The sequence below is a fragment of the Neovison vison genome, chromosome 14 (assembly GCF_020171115.1).
Source record: "Neovison vison isolate M4711 chromosome 14, ASM_NN_V1, whole genome shotgun sequence".
Taxonomy (NCBI): Eukaryota; Metazoa; Chordata; class Mammalia; order Carnivora; family Mustelidae; genus Neogale; species Neogale vison.
Window position 1 is genome coordinate 23,868,364 of NC_058104.1, and position 25,169 is coordinate 23,893,532.

The 25,169-nt window shown below is 36.8% G+C and overlaps 1 protein-coding gene and 1 non-coding gene across 5 annotated transcripts in view; both read left to right on the plus strand.

The window, feature by feature from the left end:
• ATF7IP2 (activating transcription factor 7 interacting protein 2) overlaps positions 1–25,169 on the plus strand; it is a 54,909-nt gene that overhangs the window by 23,940 nt on the left and 5,800 nt on the right. For 3 of the 4 annotated variants that reach the window (XM_044233194.1, XM_044233195.1, XM_044233196.1), the window contains 4 exons: positions 707–867; positions 18,406–18,479; positions 19,617–19,678; positions 20,254–20,323. In XM_044233194.1, the coding sequence (XP_044089129.1) occupies positions 707–867; positions 18,406–18,479; positions 19,617–19,678; positions 20,254–20,323 (367 nt within the window). Of the gene's footprint in view, positions 1–706; positions 868–18,405; positions 18,480–19,616; positions 19,679–20,253; positions 20,324–25,169 lie in introns of those variants that run through there. The other variant, XM_044233197.1, reaches the window with a different exon arrangement.
• On the plus strand, positions 10,973–11,079 carry LOC122896219. The gene has a single exon (XR_006382381.1). It is a non-coding gene; the product is annotated as a U6 spliceosomal RNA (small nuclear RNA).

Consider the following 25,169-nt stretch of genomic DNA (forward strand, 5'->3'; position numbering starts at 1 on the left):
GGAAAAGTGAGCCACTTTGTGCTGGCACTGAAAGGGTACCACATATTTTTTGCTATTGTTTTCCAGTGTTGTTTGAACCTACTTCTACGTATAGAATCTGCAACCTTAATAGCATTTCAGAAGTCTGTCTTTATGTACTGCCTCTTTGTTCACATTATCCACCAGAAAAGCTCATGAGTTGGGCAACCAGTTTGACCCTTTTGTATTGTTTAAGATACACGTATTTTTAAAATACTGCACATTCTCAAAGCATAGACTAAAACGTCCAAGTTTTAAACAAAACTCAACTGGAAGGACAAGTTGGAGGTTTGATTTATTTCTGGTCTTTACTCATTATTAGTATAGTGAAAGTAAAAGTGTGCTTATTACAGTCTAATGTTTCTGAGTTCCTCAAACAGTCTCATAGGAACATAATGTTGTCTAACTGCTTCAGTATTTGTTTTTCCTTTCCACCCAAGCTAGGAAGTTGATTTGTACTGTCATTATTTTTATTTCTTATAAATATTTTTAAAATTCATTTTGGCAAAGACGCTGCCCGCATTGTCAACAACCATTGAAATACATATAATTTAACATATGTTTTGCCATATGTATTCAAGGATATTTTGAGAACCTTTTCCAAGTGAAATTTTACCTATCAAATTTGTGTGGAAGAACACAAGTGGTAACAGCCCCTTTAACTGCATTTTCTTCACCCAATTAACAGGCTACAAGTTCAGAGACCATGAATTTGGATAAGAATTCAGAGTCAGTCAGTAGTCCAGATGAAGGAAAGAATTCTGTGAGCTCTGAACCTTCTAACCCTTCAGAAGAAGCAACTGAAAAGGTTAATTTATCACGGGATCATGATGAGGCTGTTTCGGAAAGGTAGGCCTTTCTACAAAAATGCATAAAGTTACCTATGTGCTTGTAAACATACCATTTCTCAGTTAAGAATGAAACAGTTAAAACAAAAAACAAAACAAAACCAAAAAAAAGAATGAAACAGTTTAAAGGTTCATGTTCATTCTTGTCTGTTTTGAAGGAATGGAATTGGTTGTCCAATCACGGTGGTTTTAACAGTAACGAACAGAGGCGCCTGGCTGGTCAGTCTGTAGAGCATGCAACTCTTAATCATCTGGGCAGCGGGTTGAGCCTCACACTGGGGTAGAATTTACTTAAAACAACAACAACAACAATAACAAAAACCCCCCCAGTACTAAATAAAACTTTGAATTGGCTAGGGGATTGGGTTTTCCATTGTGGTGTATTCCAACTTTGGTATGGTAATCAGAGTGATCCCTTGGTCATTCCCATGGTTTGTGATCTATACATGGAAAAGTCAAGGTCCTATAATATAGTGGCTTACAAAAGTTACAGAGGAGAGTAAGGCTAGGAAAGTAAGGGCAGACAAAAAGTGCCTGAAAGTATTTGATTCTTATAGGTTGAAAGCATTATCATGAATTATAACTTTAAATGACAGAGAACAGGTTAATTTATTTGTTTGAGTCGAAAAGCAGCCAAGACCCCTAACCTCTGATCCAGTCTAAAAGATCCAGGGCTATTAGGGAAGAAGTCATTTAGTTTAACAAAGAAATAGGAGCGGTGATTCCTGCCTTGATTAATGTTGGGGGAGGGCCATTTTAATGAGTTCTTTTTTTTGGTCTGGTGATTTGCAAGTTTTGGAGCTTTAGAGTATTATTTTATTTTTTTATTCTTACCATTAACTCCTTAAAATGTCCTCAGGTTTTCCTTTTACGTGTTAAATTATACTCCAGCTTTTAAAAGGGGAAAAATACATAACTCAAAATAAGAAATTATTTGAAGAACACCACCCTTTCCCCAAATAGCTATGCATACTCAAGGAGGCCACAAAATGAAGGAGAAGCATTACAAATCTGTACCATTTGCAGTGGATCCTTGGTTGGGGGAATTTACATGCAGTTTTGACTCTTTGAAGAAGCCCTAATATTGCATGATAGTGAGTCCTGCATTTTAGTTTTGAACCAGGAAGCTGCTATGAAGAAGGCATTTATTCAGTTTGTGAATGCAAGAGTCACATTTCAGTGAGTCTTCGTTGTTACCACTCTTCATGTGTGTGCTGAAACTCATGAAGTGGCAAAAAGGAAAAATAAAATGGTAGTGATAAAAGTGAAAAAGTGGCCTGATGATTCATGGGCCTGTACCTCGGGGGCAAATAATACATTATATGTTAATAAAAGAGTAACAACAGTAATAGCTTACCAAAAAAAGGTGAAAAAGTGGAGACCCCATGAAGATAGCATTATTTAGACTACTAATAAGTCAAATTTATCAATGGCTTCTATCTATGACATGAGCAATCTACCTTGTGTTCTATAATGAAGGAAGAATTTATGAAACTTTTCCCAGGCAGCCATGCTAACAAGTATATATAACTTGGCCATGATGGGTGGATTCAATGGTGAGTTTTACAAAACACAGAATAAAGAACACCAGTTTTAAACAAATTTCCAAAAAATAAAAGAAGGAATATTTTCCAGTTTGTTTTATGAGACTAGATACTAAAATGTAGTATGATTGTGATATTCTGGTATTAAAATCAATTTTAACATTTTATAGAAATGGAAAATTATAGTCCATTTTTACCCATAAAATAGATGCAGGTATCCTAAACAAGATACTAGTAAAGCCAAGTCCAACAATCTATAAAAGTTGAGTTTGTCTCAGGAATGCTACAAGGTTAGTTCAATAGTTAAAAAAATCAATTACTGTAATTTACCAGAATAAGAATCATTATTAACTCACAACGGAGGTAGGATTTGATAAAGTATCTTGTTTATGATTAAAAACAAATTATTTGCAAACTTGGAATAGGTAGGTAACTTCCCTAATCTGATAAAGAGATCTACAAAAACCCTAAAACAGATTTGATGGCCAAATATTGGAAGTATTTTCTTTGAAATACAAAATAGAAGGATGCCTGCTCTCGCCATTTTAACATTATACTGGATCTCTTGGCTAATGACAGAAAAAGAGGTCAGTATAGAAAGGATTGAAAAAGAAGGAAGAAATATTACTATTCTTGGATGATTGGGGTAGGTATATAATGTAGGAAATCCAAAGTAACTTGCAGATAAATTATTAGATTTAACAAGAAGTTAATAAGATTGCCAATCTCAGACATGTAAGAAATTATATTCTTGTATACCAGATACAAACAATTAGGGAATTAAAAGGTATTTTTAAAAATACCTTCAAGATAAAATATCTTGAAGATATTTTAGAAGATATGATACCCACCCAGCAGCACCAAACCTAGGAATATATTCAATAATATTTTAATAATATTTAAAAATTATTAAATATTTTATTTAATAATTATTAACATTATTATGTTATTAATTTATATTATTGTATTATATAATATATTGTGTATTATTAAATATTTATTTAAAATTATTAAATATTAATAATATTTAAAAGTAAAACATTTAAAAATCTGACAATACTAGGTGTATTGGTGAGGTTTTGAAATATGTATAATAACTAAAGAAACATAAAATTTTGAGAATAAAGAAGAATTCAGTGGAAAATGAACAATGTTTATGGGTTGGACAATGCAGTATTTCTAGAATATTTTCACTTTTATTCAAATTAATTCATAGAATGCAGTTTCAATCAGTTTTCCAGTCTATAATTTTGTGGAACTTGACAAGCTGATTTGATTCTAAAATGCGTATGTAAATACAGGGGATTAAGAGACCAAGACACCCATCAACTAGAAAAACAAGAAGGAAGGAATTTACCATCAGGTATCAGGGTACTACAAAACCGCCGCACTTATAATAATGTGATATTATTCAATTCAAGTGACAGACAAATAGAGCAGTGTCACAGAGAATCCAGAAACCCATGCATATATGTATATGTGATATGTGATGGAGATTTTATGTCACACCATCTGGGAAATGATTGACTTTTAGTAAATGGTGCAGTTACTCTGCTATTCATGTTGAGAAAAATATGAAAGACATTGGCTCTCTGTCAGACGGCACATAAAAATCTCCTGTGGATTAAGGAACTCAATATCTATAGGAGAATTACAACACTTTTAGAAGGAATATAAAACGTCCTCATGAACTTAGGGTAAGGAAGGATTTCAAAAATTCACAAATACCTTTGCAATAAAATAATAAAGATCCGTTTTACCATATTAAAATTAGAAACTTCTTTCAAGTCACTAAAATTTTAGTGAGAAGATAGTCCATCAAGTGGGAGAAAACACTTGGAGCACACAGAACCTCTAGGGGCACAGTACCAGAGTATATAGAAAGAACTTCAGATCAATGAGTAAAAGCCAGATAACACAAAAGGAAAATGGGCGAAAGACTTGTACATCTACTTCACGAAAGACGAATTCCATGACCAATATTAAATATAGAAAAGGTGCTCAACTACATTAGTAATCAGAGAAATGCAAATTAAAGCCACAAAGAGATACCTTTTCATATCAGGTAAGGAAAAGTAAAACATTTTAAAATCTGACAATACTAGGTGTATTGGTGAGGTTTTGAAATAAAGGGAATTGATTTTTTTTTAAAGATTTTATTTATTTATTTGACAGAGAGAGATTACAAGTAGGCAGAGAGGCAGGCAGAGAGAGAGAGGAGGAAGCAGGCTCCCTGCTGAGCAGAGAGCCCAATGTGGGACTCGATCCCAGGACCCTGAGATCATGACCTGAGCCGAAGGCAGCAGCTTAACCCACTGAGCCAATTGATTTTTTTAACATTTTGTTCTTATAAGGGTAAATTGGTATGATGCTTTAGAAGAAATCTTGGCATTTTCTAAAAATACTGAAGATCTGAATATCCTTTGACCTCACAGTCCCATCCTTTGATATGTACCCTCTAAATGTCCAATGGGATATATGTAGAGGAATGTTTATTAGCGTTTTCCGTAATAGTTGAAAACCAGAAGGACAAAAAGCCCAACTACAGTTGAAAAGAATAAACTGCAGTAAATCCATACAGTGGAATTCTGTGTATTAGTGGAAATGGAAAAACTGCAGTCACGTGCAGCTGTACAAGGTACTCCCACAAAAATATTATGGAAGAGCAGATGCAAATAGTAGGATTCCATTCAAATAAAGCTCAGAAATAGCCAGAAAAAAAAAATAATATAGGAAGTCAAGGGTAGATGGTAAATCTCAAGACTAAAACAAATTAACATTACAAATGCCATTTATGGAGGAGACTTATGATATAGGATAGAGGTATGTGGGTTTCTGAAGTGCTGGTCATATAAAATGTATTTACGTGAGTGGCGGCTGCATCCTTAGTAGTTACTTATTAACTATGCGTGGTTTTTCTTAAAAAAAGATTTTTATTTAATTTATTTGAGAGAGAGAGAGAGCACATGAGAGGGGAGAAGGTCAGAGGGAGAAGCAGACTCCGCTTGGAGCTGGGAACCCGATGCAGGACTTGATCTCGAGACTTGGGGATCATGACCTGAGTGGAAGGCAGTTGCTTAAACAACTGAGCCACCCAGTGCCCTACACATATGTTTTTAATCTAATTTGAAAATAGCTAACTACCTATTAGAAAATTTAGGGGTTTTTTAAAAGATTTTTTAAAAATATTTATTTAACAGAGATCACGGTAGGCAGAGAGGCAGGCAGAGAGAGAGAAGGGAAGCAGGCTCCCTGCTGAGCAGAGAGCCCGATGCAGGGCTTGATCCCAGGACCCTGAGATCAGGACCTGAGCAGAAGGCAGAGGCTTTAACCCAATGAGCCACCCAGGCGCCCCAGAAAATTTAGTTTATATTTAATGTAATCCTACTGAAATACTTGGGCTCATAACTACAATCTTACTACTTGTTTTCTCTTATCCCTTCTATTTAATGGGCCTTTTCCCCTATTTGTGTCTGTGTGTCTATCTCTATTTTAGCTTTATTTCGGATTAATCTTTTTTTTCTTTCCCCATTACCTTGCTAATTCTACATCTTTCATTGTTTCTTTAGAAGTTGTCCTAAAGATCATGATTTAGATTCTTGACCCTAATAATTAGAATCCAATATGAATTAGTACTTTTACCATTTTTGTAGGTAATGCTTGACCCTAGAACCCTGTAACTCCACTTACCACTCCCCCTCCCTCTTTTGTGTTTTCACACATTTTAATTTTACATTACAGTTGACTATCAAATAATGTAGCACTGACCCCATGCATGATCAAAAATTCACACATGACTCTTGACTCCCCCAGATTTAACTATTAATAGTCTACTGTTGACTGGAAACCTTACTGATAACATAAAGAGTCAATTAAACATTTTGTATACATATATTATGTACTATATTTTTATAATAACGTAACCTAGAGAAAAAATATTGTTAAAAATCATAAGAGAAAATATACTTAAGAATACTATATTTATTGAAGAAAATCTATGTGTAAGTGGACCTGTACAGTTAAACCCTTGTTGTTCAAGGTCAGCTGTACTGTAATCTCACAAGATGAAACCACTATCTTGTAGAGTCATTATTCTCTGAGAGCTACCCACATATTTACCCCTCCTGTTGCTCTTCCATTTATTCCTGTATTTCCATCTTCCCGTCTGGGAAAATTTTCCTTCTGCCTGAAGAACTTTGTTATTTCTTTTTTTAGTTTGGCTCAAGAAAAATTGTCAGGTTTTTTGGGTCTGGAAATAATTCCTTTTTGTCTTTATTTTTAAAGGATATTTTAACAGGAGTATTGAATTGAAGGTAATTTCCTTTCAGAACTTTCAAGATGTCATTACATGTCTTTTGATTTCTATAATTTCCGCTGAAAAGTTAGCTTCAGTCTTATTGTGGCTTTTTTGAAGATAATGTCTGTATTTCTGCTTTTAAGACCTTCTACTTCTCTTTGGTTTTCATTAGTATACTCTGTGATGCTAGTTGTGGAGTCTTGGGTTTAGTGTTTGTTTTTTAAGTTATCTTGATAGGGGCTCACAGTTTTTCATGTAGTTTTCCCATTATATGCATCTTGGTACACACCATCCTCCAGTCTGGATATTTTCTACCAACCTATTTTCCAGTTTATGAATCCTCTCTTCAGCTGGATCCAAGCGGCTGTTCAACCCATTGTATCGAATTGTTAATTTCCGTTTGCTTAATTTTCAGTTCTCCCCTTTCCTTATTTTTTAGAGATAAAGGGCATGTACATGCATGAGCAGTGAGGGAGGGACAAATGGAGAAGGGAAGAAGGATTCTTAAGCAGGCTCCCAGCCTGTGCTGAGCCTGACACTCAGCTCCATCCCCCAACCTTGAGCTCATGACCTGAGCTGAAATCAAGATTCGGACTATTAGCTGACTGAGCCACACAGGCACCCTGCCTTTGTGTTCTTTTCTGTAGACAGAGGTGGTGAAATTCTTTATCTTCTTGTCCATGTGTTGAACATTTTAATCACTATATTTTCTGATCCATTTCTCATGACCCTTGTATGCAAGTCACTTTGAGCTCTGTTTCTATTTGCTGTTTTTTTTTTAATTTTTGCCCTGTTTGTTATCTTAATTGCTAATTTTATGTGTGAATCTTGGACACTGTGTATTGAAAATTTTAGAGATTCTAAATGATGTTAAATTCCATCAGAACAGATTCACCCTACACTCTGGCAGGCAGCAGAGAGAGGGACATAGGCTCTGTTGATGGTTTTAAAATACAGACACATATTCTTCAATATACTCTTCCTTTAAAAAGGTGGAGTCTAATTTTTGTCTTAGGCTATACTTAGTGACAGCAAATAGAATATGGCAAAAGTGGCAGTATGTAACTAAATCATAAAAAGCATCATAGCTTCCTTTCTTTCTCTTGGATTGCTTGCTCTGGGGCAAGTTAACTGCCGTATTAACATGGCAGCAAGCACAGTTTAAGAGGACATCAAGCAGCCTGTGCAGAATCCCATATGGTAAGGCGCCCTGCCAACAGCCATGGGAGTAAACCATTTTGGAAGTAGGACCTTTAGCCCTCATTGAGCCTTCAGATGACTGCAGCTCCTGCCATCCTGACTGCGATGGCAGATCCTGAGCCCAAACCCCCAACTATAGTGCTCCATACTGCCTTACCCACAGAAACGGAGATAATAAATGTTTATTTTTTAAGCCATTGTGATAGATAATATACTTAAATCTAATCAGGAATTCAGCACAACTGAGGCTTATTTGTAGCCCTTATAAGACTCGGTCTGTTTTGATTTTACTCCATCCATGGCATAGCCCTTTAAGTCTTCCACCAGAAAGATTGGAGTGTTTCCTATGGTTCCTTTTGCTCGTTGTATATTCCAATTTTTGTCTCCCTGATACAATCCACTGTACTATCAGCCACCTTCTGCTTGGCTTCTCAGTATTCCCGAAAGGTTTCATTGACAGATGCCCTAAGAGGAACACCACTGGCGACTGTCTAGCCCACTTCTGTATACCCTCTTTCTCTCTGGGATCTCAGTTCCCTAAGTCCTGGCTTCTACCACAGCTTTCTGATGTCTGTAAAGATATATATATATCAAGCAAATATATATGTGTGTGTGTGTGTGTATGTATATATATGTATGTATTTATTAAATTTCTTAAGATTTTTAAAAAATAATAGCTTCTCAAATTGTTCAAGTGTGGGGGCTCTGTCATAGCTGTTCTACATAGCAGTTTATATACTTCTTTATACATATAATTTATTTAAAATTTTTCAAAAAATATTTGAGAAATAAAAGAACTTTATTTTTTAAAAAAGATTTTATTTATTTGACAGAGAGAGAGAGAGATCACATGTAGGCAGAGAGGCAGACAGAGAGAGGAGGAAGCAGGCCCCCCGCTGAGCAAAGAGCCTGATGCGGGGCTCGATCCCAAGACCCCAAGACCACGACCCGAGCCAAAGGCAGAGGCCCTAACCCACTGAGGCACCCAGGTGCCCCAGAAATAAAGGAACTTTAAAAAAGAAAGAAAAAACATGTTTCTCCCACTATTATTAAAACTCTAAAGAAAGCCAGGAGGTTTTATAATTGTTTTTTTCTGTTAATCCCAAGTATTGAAGGAATTAGTGCCACAACTAACTTTCTATGTCTATAGTAATGGTTGGATTTAGAAGTTTAAACATTTTTCTTTTGAGAATGTGTAGGAAATGGGAAAGGCAGTAACAGCTGAGCTGAACAAGTTCATAGAAGAGAAGGCTTATGGATCAGAACACGTTTGAAGAAAAGGAACTTGTTTAAATAGAAAGAAAATGCCGTTATGTGCAATCATTTCCAAAAGGGAAAGGAAGCTTCAAGTTGTAAGGCACCCAGGAACAGACTATTCCACCAATCGTGATTGAATGAAGCATTAATTATGTCTAAAACATAAGCCTGGCATTGAACTTCATGTGAAGAACTATTTGTAGAGATCAAAGGGGTAAAAGCAGTTACCAGCCACAGTATTTCAAGAAATTTCCTACAGTGTTGCATGTGCTCCTTCCTACTCATTCTTCATTAACATTAATTTAATCTTATAAAACTTCTCTGTCTTTTCTAGATGAAGAAACTAAGACAGGGTTTCTTGTCCCCAAAACCCTGTTAGTAAGTAACCAAGCCACTAAAGCCACCAGTGGAATTTAGACCCAGACCCAGACAAGTTTGTCTCCAGAACCCATAAACTGAAATTACTATATTGTAACATTACCTGGAGAATTATAATTAGTAATTTTAGACACAAATTTTTTCCAAGGGTAAAATGCATGTAAAAAAACATAGGTTAGGTACATCCAAATGAACATGAAAATCATCGATGTCTTCAGTGTCCTCCCAGATATGGTTCATTTAAAAAACAGCCATCACTGGGGCACCTGGGTGCCTAACACTTGATTTTGGCTCAGGTCATGATCTGACGGTCGTGGGATCTTGCCCCCGATCGGGCTCCAAGCTCATGGGGGAGTCTGCTTGAGATTCTCTCTCTCCTGTTCCTTCTTCCTTCTGTCCCCCTTTCTCTAAAAGCAAGCTTTTAGAGAGCTTGCTCTTGCTCTCTAAAATAAATTTTAAAAAATCTTAAAAAACAAAACAAAACAAAACCCAGCTATCGTTGGTAGCAACCAGAGGATCAGTTTTATAAAAGTAATGTATCAATAAATGCTCACAGAATTTCAATCTTTAGTTTGCAGATAGATGACTTTTTCACGCTAAGTGAAACTTACCTACTTACCTACTTAACTTACCTACTTAACAACTTTACCTACACAGATATGCCCTATCTATGTATATATAATCTCTAAGTAAAGTTAAATGACATAATGCCCACTGAGAACTGCACAAACAAGTGTACTGCTTGGCAAATTTGGACAAAGGAAACACATTTTGTAAATATCTTCCAGATCAAATCAGTGGCATCCAGTCCACCTCGTGCCTCACCCTTGGTCACTAATCCCACCCCTAACACACCAGCCTGAGGAATCACTATCTGAATTTTTAACACCATAAGTTGTTTTTGTTTGATTTTCACATTTATATCAATGGAGTCATACTCAGTGAACTCTTCGTTGTCTTGCCTCTTTTGCCACCATTACGCATTGTGAGGTTCATCTGCGCTGTTGCTTATCCATTTATCCATGTATCCATTCTTGTGGCTGTACGGTGCTCCTCACACGAATGTACCTCATCCTACTTAAAACTGTTAATGGGCATCTGGGCTGTTTGCAGATTGGGGAAATTATGAGTAGTGCTGTTATGAACAGTCCTTTACATGTTTTTTGGTGAATGTACATACATTTCTGTTGAACATTTGCCTGGAAATGGAATTGGTAGGTCATAGAGTGTATGTATTTTCAGGTTTAATAAGATATTACTAAACACTTTCCCAAGGAGGTCATACCAAAGCTACATTCCCATTAGGAAGTATAATCAGGTTTTTGTTCTTCCGTATCCTTGTCACCACTTGTTAATACCTGCCTTTTTTGCTTAACCACACGGGTATGTTTATAGCATCATGTGTTGTTTTTAATTTTGTATTTCCTTCTGTGCTCGCTTCGGCAGCACATATACTAAAATTGGAACGATACAGAGAAGATTAGCATGGCCCCTGCGCAAGGATGACACGCAAATTTTGTATTTCCTTCTAATAATGAAGTTTAGCACATTTTTGTTAGTTAGCCTTTTTCATACCTTTTATGAAGTTTCTCTAAGACTTTTGCATGTTTTCCCTTTGAGTTGCCTGGCATAAGTTTTTTGTCAGATATGTGTACTATAAATATCTTTTTCCACTCCAAGTCTTTCCACTTTTGTAATAGTGTGTTTGTATGAATTGACTTCTTAATTTCATTATAGTCTTTTTTTTCATGGTTTCTACTTTTCTGATGAATGTTCCATGTGGTTTAACTATATCCATCTTTCCTCAATATTCTAAAAAGTATTAATCATAGTTCTTTTAATGTTTTTGTTTTATAACCCCAGCATCTGCGTCATCTATATAACTGTTTCCATTGTTTTTCTGTCAGTTTCTGATCATTTGGCTCTGTCTTTTGGCCTGTTTGATAATCTCTGAAAAACTGGTGAGGCTCTGGAATAATATCATCTTACTGTAAACAATATTTATGCTCTCTGGCTGAGCAGGACCCGGTCACCTGATATACTCAGAGACTGGTAGAGATTGAGGCTTGTTAATGTGGTAAGGCTCCTTCTGTCTCTAGTTAGTTCACTGTGTTTCTTAAGACACAGACCTCTATGGATTCCCGGCTGAAAGCCTGGAGTGTTCACTAGGGTCCCTCCACCTTGGTGGGTCCCAATTTGTAATCTTTACTGCCTCATCCCAATGAGAAAGCCATAAATTCCACTCTGCTTTTTAAAGTCTTTCTGCTTGGTTTCTTAAACTCCTGAATAATGCTATATTTGATGTACTATAGCAGCAAGGAGAAACACTTAAAATATTAGAAATATTGGGATGCCTGGTTGGATGCCCAATTGGCTCAGTGGGAGGAGGATGTGACTCTTGATTTTCGAGTCATAAGTTCGAGCCCCATCTTGGGGGTGGAATTTACTTAAATACCTGAACTTTTTAAAAACAAAAAGTTAGAAATATTTTAGAAATGTTAAATGAAGAATTTTGAGATTGATAAGAGATTTTGACTCTAGTGTAGTGAACATCTGAAAAGAACTGCTTATAGTTAAGTAACAAACGAAATACAGTTATCAATCTATGATGACTATTACTAGTAGGAAAAAATATACAAAATAAACTCTTTAGGTTTTGTTAGAGACAAAAAATGGAAAGAAGAATGAAATATTCTTGATAAAATTTAGATCTGAACATTTGTTTTTGTTTACTGAACTTAGTAATAATGGCTGTTAGAATCTCTTATTGATAAATTTGGGGAAAAATTGTTGAATTAGATCTGTTCTAAAATGTATATGAAAACAGTTCTAAAATGAATGTGTAGGGAATGTCTGCTTCTGCCCATGAAGTATGAATTGCTACAGGAATTGTTCTTTTGTTGTCAACAAACAGAAGACCAAACTAAAAAAGAAAAAGAATTGTGTGCAGACATTGTTCAACGGGAGCACAAGACTCTCTCCCTGGGAGAAGGGAAACAGGTGGAATGCACCCTACCATTGTTCAAGCTTAATGCCTGGAGGCATTTTGCAGGTAAAGGGCAGGGGCAGGAGGAACTCAAATAGCCTCTAGAGGTCTTGCTACATTTAGATCAGAGACTGGGGGCTCTGAGTTGGCTAGAATTTATGAGGCAGAACAATAAAGAAAGCAAATTGTGTAAAGATAAAGCTCTGATGATCTGCAGAGGGAACCTCTTGAATCATAGGCTGAATGCAGATCTGTGCCGGCAGAGGATGAAATTACAAGAGGCAGGGGAAAGACCCATTGGAAAGAAGACCAAACATTTTTGGATATTGTACAGGGATGGGAACATTTTGCTTTCCCACTTACTATAATGAACAATGGAATAACAGGTAGAGACCCCTTAGGTGGGTGTAGCTGTAGTGAGGCTGGCTTGGTCCTAGACTAAAAACTTCAGTGGGCCTGCTCCCAAAAAACTAAAAGGACACAAAGGATGCGAGTAATCCTGAGTAATGTAACTGCATTCCACAGTGGTCCAGCACTGTTTTTTTCTTTTTAAGATTTTATTTATTTATTTGACAGAGTACAAGCAGGGGGAGCAGTAGGCAGAGGGAGAGGGAAAAGCAGGCTCCCCGCTAAGCAGGGAGCCCAACTAGGGGCTTGATCCCAGGACCCTGAGATCATGACTTCAGCCAAAGGCAGACACCTAACCAACTGAACCACCCCCATGCCCAGGGTCCACCACTCTTTGAAAGAATGAAACATCTTCCATCATTCAACAGTGTAAATTGTACAATGTCTGACATCTAATCAAAAATTACCAGACATGCAAAGTAGCAAAAAATATAATTCATAACTAGGAGAAAACTAAAATGCTAGAAACAGTATGTTTGATGGACAACAAAATAAATCAGCTATTATCGTTGAGTGTTCATGTCCCAACATTATAAAGGAAAATGTGAAAATAACAGATTTAAAAAAAAAAACCCAAGTTGAATTTCTAGAAATTTGAAAGACAATAACTGAGTGTGAAGAGTACACTGATTAGGATTAACATTAAAATTAGGATAAGTATTGATTTTTTAAAAAGACAGTAGAATAGCAGTAGTAGCTGCTCAAACAAAGGCATGGGGAGAAAAAAGACTAACAAAAAAGATGAACAGAGCATCGGAGACCTTTGGAACAGTATTAAGTGGTCTAATATATAGATATATATATCGCTTAAGTTTCACCAGGCTGTGGGGGTGGGGAGGGAGGAAAGATGTAACATCTAAAATTTTTCCAAATTTAGTGAAAATTCAAAACCCATAAATGTTTAAAAAGGAAAAAAAAGGTGAAAGTAGTGACTAGAAAGTCTTAAAAACAGCCAGAGGATAAAAAAACCTCATTACATAGAAAGGAACAAACAAATAAAATCAGGAGACTTCTTGCTGTGCACTATGCAAACTAAAAGGCATCTCTAAAGCTTTGAAATGCAGAGGCATCTCTAAAGTGTTGAAAGAAAAACTATGTATTAAAATTTCTACACTCTGTGAAAATATCTTTCAGATTTTAGGGGAAAACAGACATTTTCAAACTAAAAATTTGGGGTGGGTGTGGAGAATATATCAGCAGCGGACCTGCACTGCAAGAAATGTTAAAGGAAGTTTTACAGGCAGAAGGAAAATAAAACCAGAGGAATTTTGGATCTGTCCAAAGGTAAAGAGATGAAAGTACTGGCTATAATAAATATGTGCATAATATAAAATATTTTTCTGTCCTTTTACATAGGGTACATATGTGTATATATCTCATACTGTTCCTCTTATGTTGTACATGTGTGTAAGCATGTGTGTGTTTGTGTGTGTGTATATATATTATAAAGTCATACTATTTATAGTGTTTCTGCATATAGGCAACAAAAAGAATTTCAAATTTTAAAACCAATACTGTTTACAATAATGTCAAAGAACATGATATACAAAGGGATATGATTACCAAAACATCTGTAAGACCTAACTTAAGAACTACGAAGTACATTTCAGATTCATGATCTAGCATGTAAGGAGTCATCACTGCATTCTAACAAGTAAAAAGCTCAACAAACTGAAAAAATCAACACCTCTTCTTACATCCATTAGAGAAGTAAGGCCACAGAGCAAAATACTGCCCCACAAACCGGAGAGGCAGAAGTGGTAATCAACAACATTGGGGAACTGGAGCAGAAACCCAGAAGCAGAAGCTTCCGTGGGAACCAATGCCAGTTTAGGAAAATGTAAATTGTAATTGCTGGAAGCTCAGAACAGACAAATCAAGAGTTAAAAACTACAGGGGAAGACCCATAATTTTGTGTTTTACCTCCAGGAGCTCTACCAGGTCCTGATGGTGAATATGGGAGAAAGTCCCTTCATGCTTGCAGCAGCCAGTTGGCAAAAACTAAGAAGTGCTAGAGAAATTCACACTCCAGGGGCACAGGCTTACTTGAAAGACTGAAAGCTAGTCATAGTGTTAGTAAAACCACTTCGTTACTACAGGCTTGTTTGTCACGGGTCCTTTTACGCAGTACATCATGCCCACCTGTCAACAACAACAACAAAAATCACAAGATGTACTAAAAGGCAAGAAACACGATTTGAAGAGACTGAATAAGTATCAGAAACAGAGTCAGATATGACAGAAGTGTTCAACTTAGCAGACCAGGGATTTTGAAAAACTATTTGCTAAAGGCTTCAGTGGAAAAAAAAGTAGAAAAAAATGCAAAAACGGGTGGATAAATAAGCAGAGAAATGGAAATGCTTGAGACCAAAACAGTAACAATGAAGAAGGCCTTTCTTTGATGGACTTAGTAGAATAGATGCCTCTGAGGAAAGCATCACTGAGCTTGAAAGTCTGACAACAGAAACTTCAGAAAAGTAAACAGAAACAAGACAACAGCAAAATAATACAAGAACGTGGGACAGACTACAAAGGAAATAACTTAAGCATGATGGGAACACCAGAAGGGGAAGGGGTGCGGATGTGCAGAGAGAAAGGAACAAAAACTGTTTGAAGCCATAATTACTAAGAATTTCCCCCAAATTAATGTTAATACCAAGCTCAAAGAACACTAAGCAGGGTAAATATCAAAAAACTACATTTAGGCATAAGATATTTAAAATTCAGAAAATGAAAGAAGCCAGAGGGAACACCTTACCCATAGTGGAGCAAAGGTGAGAATTGCATCCAGTTTCTCCTTAGAAACTACGCAAGCAAGGAGAGGGTGGAGGTGAAATATTTTAAAGTATTGAGAGAACATAACCACCAGCTTAAAATTCTGTACTCTATGGCACTGTCCTTCAAAAGTGAAGGAGAAATACACTTTCTCAGACAAACAAAAATTTAGGGTATTTGTTGCCTGTAGACCTGCCATCCAAGAAGTGTTAAAAATACCTCACAGAGAAGGAAGATAAGTCAGAAAATCAGATTTACATAAAGACAAGAAGATCTTCAGAGAAGGAATGAATGAAAGTAAAACAAATACATTTCTTTTCTTGATTTGACAAGAGTTTGTTCAAAATAATAGCAACAGTGTGTTTGTGTGTGTGTGTGTGTGCTTAAATGAAATGAACAACAGCAATGATACAAGGAACAGAAATTCCTAAAAAATTAGGACTATTTTGTTATTGTAAGGTACTTCCACTACTTGTGAAGCAGTATAGTATTATTCGAAAGTGGACTTGGATTAGTTATAAATGTATATTGCAGATGTTAAGGGAACCACCTAAAAAAGAAGGATAATTGATAGGCTAGGAAGAGAAAATAAAGGGGCACCTGGGTGGCTCAGTGGGTTAAAGCCTCTGCCTTCAGTTCAGGTCATGATCCCACGGTCCTGGGATAAAGCCCCGCATCAGGCTCTCTGCTCAGCAGGGAGCCTGCCTCCCCTCACCCCGTCTCTCTCTGTCTGCCACTCTGCCTGCTTATGATCTCTGTCTGTCAAATAAATAAAACCTTTGAAAAAAGAAGGTGAAGAAGAGAAAATAAAGTCATATACAATGCAATTTTATTCATAATTGCCAAAATGTGGATGCAACCAAGATCTCCTTCAGTAGGTGAATGGATAAATAAATCATTACATTCAGACAATAGGAATATTATTCTGTACTAGAAAAGAAATGAGCTTTGAAGCTAGGAAAAGAACAGAGGAAACTTAAATGCGTATTACTAAATGAGAGAAGTCAGTCTGAGAAGGCTATATACTGTGTGATTCCAACTACAGGACATCCTAGGAAAGGTAAAAACATGGAGACCGTAAAAAGATCAAATACTGCCAGGGCTGATGAGTAGGGATGATGAATAGGCAGAGCACAGGAATTTTTAGGGCTGTGAAACTATTGGGTGATACCGTAATGATGGATATGTATCATTATATATTGTCAAAATGCATGGAATGTACACCACCACGAGTGAACTGTGTTGTAGACTACGGACCTCGATCGTGATAATGATGTGTCAGTGTAGGTTTATCCTCTATAACAAGCATACCACCGTGCTATTGGATTTTGGTGGGGAGGTGGGAAGACTGGTTAGGGACAGTAAGTATATGGGCAAATTCATTATTAGTGTCACTTCACCCAAATCATTCTGTACATTTATTGCAGTCTCACTCAAACTCCTGGCAGCCTTTTTTTTTTTTATAGAAAATAACAAGCTGATTGAAAACTTAAGTGAAATGCAAAAGACCTAGAAGATGAAAGCAGTTTTAGAAGAACAAAGTTGGAAGACACACATTAGCTAAGTTTAAGATTTCTATAAAGTTATAGTAATTAAGACAATGGTGTTGTCTTAGGATAGGCCCATAAATTGGTGGCCAGATTAGAGACTATTATATATCGTCTGTTGGTTTTCAGCAAAGAGGCCAAGGTAATTTATTGGAGAAGAGACCGTCAACAACTATCACAGGAATAGCCAGAGGGGAAAAGTGAACCTGCCCTCTTTACCTCACACCATATACAAAAATAATTTGAAATGGAACACAGACCTAAATGCAAAAGCTGAAAATTCAAATAATCTATAAAAAAGTGGTATAACTGTGCATAGAAAATTCATTTAGACATTTTACGGGATCAAAGAAATATGTGTCAAGATCTCAAGAAAGATTTTGATGTAAAGGTCAAACTCATGAAAGAGGAGTCAAGGTCAAGGGGGAGCAATAACCATGAGGAGTGTCATTTACCATCTTTTTCAGATGGTTAATCAATGTGTGGTCAATTTTTCTACTACAGTGATGTAATGTAGAATCGTGGCAGGACTAATTTTTTTTAAAGATTTTATTTATTTATTTGACAGAGATCACAAGTAGGCAGAGAGGCAGGCAGAGAGTGAGAGGGAAGCAGGCTCCCTGCTAAGCAGAGAGCCCGATGGAGTGCTCGATCCCAGGACCCTGGGATCATGACCTGAGCCGAAGGCAGAGGCTTTAACCCACTAAGCCACCGAGGCGCCCCAAGGACTAATTTCTTAATAGCCTTATTTGTCACAGTTCTATATCTGTAAGAGTCCAAGTGTCTTACTGGTGTTTTTTTCAGTTATACTTTTCATTTTCATCAAGGCAAGTATATGTTCTAGAGTGACATTTATATATTGTATATTTATGTATATTGTATACTTATAGGTTATATATTTGGATTCGTTGTAAATGGATCTTTGGTAAGTTTTAAGGATCCATTATTAGACACTTAGGTCATGTAACTGGCAACACACAGGGTTTCATGGGTATTTGGTTTTATCTCCAGTTCCTGCCACAACTGTTAGATTAAACATGTCAGTTATGAAATGTTAAGTCAGAGAATTCTAACCATTGATTGCATGTTTCAGCCTGATAATGCATATTTAGTTTATTTTTCTTTTTAATTTTCTTTATCATTTTAGTAACAATGATGATGTTATGTTGATTTCTGTGGAAAGTCCTAATTTGACAACTCCAAATACATCAAATCCAACAGGTATCTTAAGTTGATTAAAATATGATCTATGAAATTAGAAAGCCTCAAATCAGTATTTGTATTAAAATGGAGAATTGAATATTATCTTTCAATAAAATACCAATTTTAATTCTACTTTCAAAAATGTTTTTATATCCATAATTAATATTATCTGAATAAATAAATGATTTCTTAATTTAACTGAGGTTTCTTTTTAACCTCGTGATTTTATTTATTTATTTTATTTTATTTATGGCCTTTTGTTTGTTTTCGGTGTTTAATGGATTTGTAAGTTACAAAACTACTTAACCTTTCATATATTTCATTACATGAAATATTTGTTTGCCCTGGCATGTGTTGGTGGTAGTGATTTGGTTTTTGGTTTTTGGTTTTAATCTTAAGATTTAAAGTTTGGCTATTCTTTAGCATCTTTGATTTTTTTAACTTTTTGGTTTTTTGAGTTGTTCCTCTTTAGAGTTTCTTTCTTATTCAACTTAGGTAAAAATCTTTACCCTCAGATCTCAAATAAAGTTCCTTTCTCTTGAAATGGCTATCTTCTTGGCCTGTAAGTTCTCATTCCAAAACTCCCCATTTCCTTTTCATGTTTTACATTTTAGTGTATTTGCATCTTGATTTCGGAAAGCTTTGCCTCCATTTACACAGCCACTCAGTTGCCCCCAGGGCTCAGACTATTCAGATTGTGAATCAGATATTTACAAGGGACAGTAAGCATTTATCTGAGGTTTTCTCCTGTTCTGAATTGAATTCTCCTCAGAGTCTGGGTTAGAGGTACTGGGTTAGTCTCCAGAGTCTGGGTTAGAGGTACTGTGAATAAAGAATATGTACATTTCTTTCCAAGTCTGTTTCCTCAAATGCCATATCTATTTACAGATGAATTTTCAAAAAAGAGTTACTAATAGTTGTAAAGTTACAGAAGGACAAAATCTTTTGAACCCAAATTAGTTTTTTTTTTTTAATTATTTGAATTGGTTCCTCGGTCTTTGGAATGGGTCATGTCAACTGAGTTCCTTTTTTGTGATTATGTAATAATAAATGGTTAATGTGCATCCTCATTGTGTCTGAGCATTCATATGTTACAAAGTTCATAAATATCTAATAGTTTAATACATTTGTCAAATGTTGGTATTTTTCTTTCAGATACTGGAAAAACCAAATCAGGAAATTCTAGTACTTCACCTGGTGCTAAAACAGAAGTTACGGTAAGTAATAAATTTTGTCTCTGAATGTTGTTCATCTGAGTATGTTAGTTCTGTGAACTTAGTGTTGCTGCCTGGTGGGGGTGGGGGGGTGACTTAGTTTTGTCGTTTATTCTCTGTAACATTAATGCCTGATTAGTTAGCATACCCAGATTTCCAGTCTAGCTTAAATATTAAAACAGTTAGTGACAGACATATCTCATAATCCTACTTCTTTACCAAACTAACTCGGAATTTGCTTAGTCATATTCTCAGAAGCCATGTAGTATTTCCTCAGCCCCTCTCTCCTAATAATAGAGTTCAATTAAGCTATAGTGTTTTCTTTTTTAAAAATATTTTCTGCAGGGCGCCTGGGTGGCTCAGTGGGTTAAGCCTCTACCTTTGGCTCAGGTCCTGATCCCGGGGTCCTGGGATTGAGCCCCGCATTGGGCTCTCTGCTCAGCAGGGAGCCTGCTTCCCCTCTCTCTCTGCCTGCCTCTCTGCCTACTTGTGATCTCTGTCAAATAAATACATAAAATCTTTAAAAAGAATATTTTCTGCTATGGAGGCAAAATCTTTGTTTTCTAACAATTTTTCAGGCTGTAGAGAAGAAAAAATTCGATTCTGTGATTGATCTGACGAAAGAAGCCCTATCAAACTGCAACACAGGTAAAGGATTTGTCTTTCCTTGTTTTTTTTTAATTAACATATAATTTGCCTCAGGGGTACAGGTCTGTGAATCATCAGGCTTACACATTTCACAGCACTCACCATAGCACATACCCTCCCCAATGTCCATAACCCAGCTTCCCTGTCCCTGCCCCCCCTACCCTGTCTTTCCTTTTTAAGAGAGAGGGAAAGTAACAGTCCAGAAAGCGTTTGACCCATTTATAAAGTCTGTTTTAGTGTGTTAGTGTGTGTGTATAGCTCTATGCAATTTTATCATGTATTCACGTAATGGTCACTACAATCAAATTACAATTATGCATGGGTATAATGTGATGATACAGTATGTATCTTTTTGAGACTGACTTCTTTTACTTAGCGTGATTCCCTGCGGGTCATCACAGCTGCCTATCAGTAGTATTGCTTTTTATGGTCGTGGTATTCCATAATGCAGATGTGTAATGTTTGATGTTTTCACTCGCTGAAAGATAGCTGGGTTCTCTGGGGCTGTTATGAATCTCTTTTCCAGTACACACCTTTCTTCTTGGTATCAGTAGCCCTGTGAGAGGGTACTAGGGCAGAGCATGGAAATGTAGAGGAAGAATGGCAGCAGTGCCCTCTTTCTCAGATTTAAACAGGAAGAAGTAAAATGTAGTCATCTGGGGCTAGTCATCAGTTACAAATAAGTTTCAACTCTTAATAACTGTACTTGAATGTTTTTTTTTTAAGATTTTATTTATTTATTTGAGGGAAAATGAGTGAGAGAGAGCATGAGAGAGGAGAAGGGCAGAGGGAGAAGCAGACTCCCCAAGGAGCTGGGAGCCCGATGCGGGACTCGATCCCGGGACCCCAGGATCATGACCTGAGCCGAAGGCAGTTGCTCAACCAACTGAGCCACCCAGGCGCCCTGCACTTGAATGTTCTTGTTACTCTTAATAAAATCTGGGAATGTAACTTATTTAAGCATTAGAAAATTATGTACTATTTAAAAATGGGGAGTAGCATAATAAATATATAGCCAGTTCCTTCTCCCCTTTCAACTGGGATCCAAACAAAGGTTAGAACCATTGGAATCTCCAGGTACCCCATGATAGAATTAAAAAGTCCTTCCATTTCCAGTTCCAAGATGAAGATTAGAAATATAAATTTGAAAGATGAATTGGGAACCTATAATAATCAGTTACTTTTTAATTAAGATTATTAAGTCATTTCTAAACTATAGAGTACAGGATTTGAGATACGGTAAAATAAAAAGAACACAGATTCATTCAGTGCTTTAGAAAGGAAGTCAGACCTCTAAGTTGGGGGGGCTTCAGTTTGAAAACTAGCAATTGGACAGATGGATCCTTCTCGTCTACGCTGCCGACTCATGATAATGTGAATCTGTTCATCTTGTAGAGTGTCCAGTTCTGAATAAAGGTATCAGGTCAAACCTGGACTGTTTCCCATTATTCCCAGCCTTAATGAATGGTATCACCAGCTCACCCAATTTCCCAAGCTAGACAGGAGTCGCTTTTGTCTCTTGGGTCTGCCCCCTTCTACTGTGTCTCCCCAGGTCTGTTTGATGGCCCCACTCTTCATTCTTTCATATTCACTTCAGACTCTTGGGCTGGACTTTTCCTTCCAGGCTCCCCTTACCATTGGTATTTGGGGCACACCTGTATTACAGCTGTATGGCATTGCTCTGTCTTTGTTTCTTTACATATCACTTCCCGAAAGGACTCCATTCTCTCCGGCCAGCGCCGGTGGCTTTATTAATCTGTAAGTCTCCATCCTCTTAGCACAATGCTTAACACACAGTATACATTCCCCCCAAAAATACTGAATTAATGCATATTTTCCACTGAAGAGTTTGAAAGGAAATGTAAGTTCACATACTGTGAATGGGAGTGTAAATCTTTCTGGGAGACCTTTTGTCAACATCAAAAGGTTTACAAATATGCAAGACTTTGACCCCAAAATTCTGTGACTAGTTACCTAAAGAAACTAAAGTTAAGTATATAGGGAAGTATGAAAATGCTCAGAATCTAGATTCTAAATTCTAGATTTAAGAATCTAGAAATTCTTAAATTTCTAGAAATGAAGGATTAAGTGCACAAATTAGATTCATAAAGTATAACAGTATTCAGCCATTAAAAAGAATGTAGTAGAAGTGTGTGCTGATGTAACGTCTTAGGCGTGTAATGCGAAACAGGTCATAAATGCATATAGAGAGAGTAGTGATAGAGTCAAGGGCCCAGGCTTAACTCTTAAAAAATTCCAGATACTGCAGGATAGGACTGCAGTCCCTTAGAGAGGGGGATGAGTGAGATGAGCTGTACGGACTGTGCCAGCTTTCCTCCTAGACCATGGTGCAGCGCACGAACTCCCAAGCAGAGGATGGCCGTCTTGCCATTCCAGGTGAGGAGACGGAGACTCATTCGGAGAGGCTGAGGCCACCAGAATGAAGGGGAAGACTATAGCGGCAGAATGAGAAAGCCACTCAGAGAAAGGGCTCCGGGACTCTAGCACAGAGTCCTCTTGAGTCCTTGCTGAAGCATTAAGCCACACATGAGTAGGGTGAAACCCTGTAAGTCTTGGCAAAGAATGACCAAAGAGCCTTATACTCAGAGGTGGGAAATGTTTCAGTTCTGACCAGCTGCAGTGACAGCTGTAGTGACAGTTTCTTACGGACCATCTGGGTATAAACTCATCTTAGAACAAAGGCAGCTGTAGCCTTACCCTAATAAAACCAAAAAGCTTTGAAAGGATTGAGCTGAACTACTATAACCTGAAAGCTTATCACACAAAGCCCACTGTGTTCTGTTAAAAGAAGAGAATGGAATTCAACACACAACGATTTAAAATTTATAATACCCGGGGCACCTGGGTGGCTCAGTGGGTTAAGCCTCTGCCTTCGGCTCAGATCATGATCTCAGGGTCCTGGGATCGAGCCCCTCATTGGGCTCTCTGCTCGGCGGGGAGCCTGCTTCCTCCACACCCCTGTCTGCCTCTCTGCCTACTTGTGATCTCTCTCTGTCAAATAAATAAATAAAATCTTTTTAAAAAGTTTATAATATCCATCATTCAGTAAAAAAGAAATCATGAGAGATACAGAGACCAAAAAATGGAATCCATAACCAGGAGAAAAATCAGTCAATAGAAATAAACTTAGAAATGACAGAGATGACAGAATTAACAGACAAGGACTTTGAAGGAACTTATAGAAATATGCTCAAAGTGGGGCACCCAGCTGGTTTAATCAGAAGAGCATGCAACTCTTGATCTTGAGGTTGTGAGTTTGAGCCCCACAATGGGCGCAGAGATTATATAATAAATTATTACATAATAAAATTTTTAAAGTTAAAAAAAAAAGAAAGGAATATGCTCAAAGATAAGAAGTGAACAGGAAAGAATAATATAAATAATATGAATAAAAGATACAAAATAGAACCAAATTTTAAAAAAGAGAACACTTAAAGTTCCGTGGATGGAATACAAATAGCATATTATACAAAGAAGAAGGAGAAAAAAATGGTACACTGGAGGAAAACAGTACCTGACCAAATAGTTTGGAAAGAAACTACCTTAAATCCTTAAAGAAGGATTTATTTTTTTTAAAGATTTTATTTATTTATTTGACAGAGAGAGATCACAAGTAGGCAGAGAGGCAGGCAGAGAGAGAGGAGGAAGCAGGCTCCCCGCCGAGCAGAGAGCCCGATGCGGGACTTGATCCCAGGACCCCGAGATCATGACCTGAGCCGAAGGCAGCGGCTTAACCCACTGAGCCACCCAGGCGCCCCTAAAGAAGGATTTAAAAGAGAAGAAAAAAAAAAAGACAGAAAAAGGAATCATTCAATAAACTGTGAGATGATATCAAGTGGTCCGACATACACATATGGTCAGAAGTCTTCTAAATTTAATGAAAAATACAAACCCACATAATTAAGAAATACAGTAAATTCCAAGCAGGATAAATACAAAGAAAACCATATCAAGGTATACCATAATCCATTCCTGAAAACCAGTGATAAAAAGAAAAATCTTAAAAGTGAACAGAAAACAAAACACAATGTTTTTCAAGAAAAAAAAAGTTTTATATCATAAAATATAGAGAAGAACAAAGAATTCACAGTTTTCTCAGTTGGAACTATGCAAACCATGCATAGTTGCATGCAAACCATGCATGCAAACTATGTCAGTCAAATGACATCATTAAAAGGCTGGGGTAAAAAATTCCTTAACCTAAAATTCTATATCCACCAAGTATCATTCAAAAGTGGAAACAAAATTAAGACTTTTTCATATTAAAGTTGTTGAGGGCAAACCTTCATTATCAAAAAGGGGGGCCCCTGGGTGATGCCATTAGTTGAACATCCAGACAACACTTTGCTATAGAAGACGTGGGGACAGCGAATATTTTACATAATCCAAGAGAAGCCACAAGAAAATTCAAAGAACAAATGAGGCTAATGGAGAACAGAGGCAAGATGGTAGATTTAAACCCAACTAAACTGATCATTAGAAAACCGTAAATGGTCTAACATGAAAAAGCAGACATAGTTGGACTGGATAAAAAAACAAGACCAAATTATATGATAATTATATGATGCCCTTTAAATATAAATATACGGGTAGGTTAAAATTAAAAGGAGGGAAGAGGACAGCTATGCAAAAGCGTGCAAACACTAATCATGACAAAGCTGGAGTGACTGTATTATCATAAAACCCTTCAGAAGAAGGAACAGTACCAGAGGCAAAGAAGACCATTTCAGGTGGCCAAGAGACATATGAAAAAATGCTCCACATCACTCAGCATCAGGGAAATACAAATCAAAACCACAATGAGATACTACCTCACGCCAGTCAG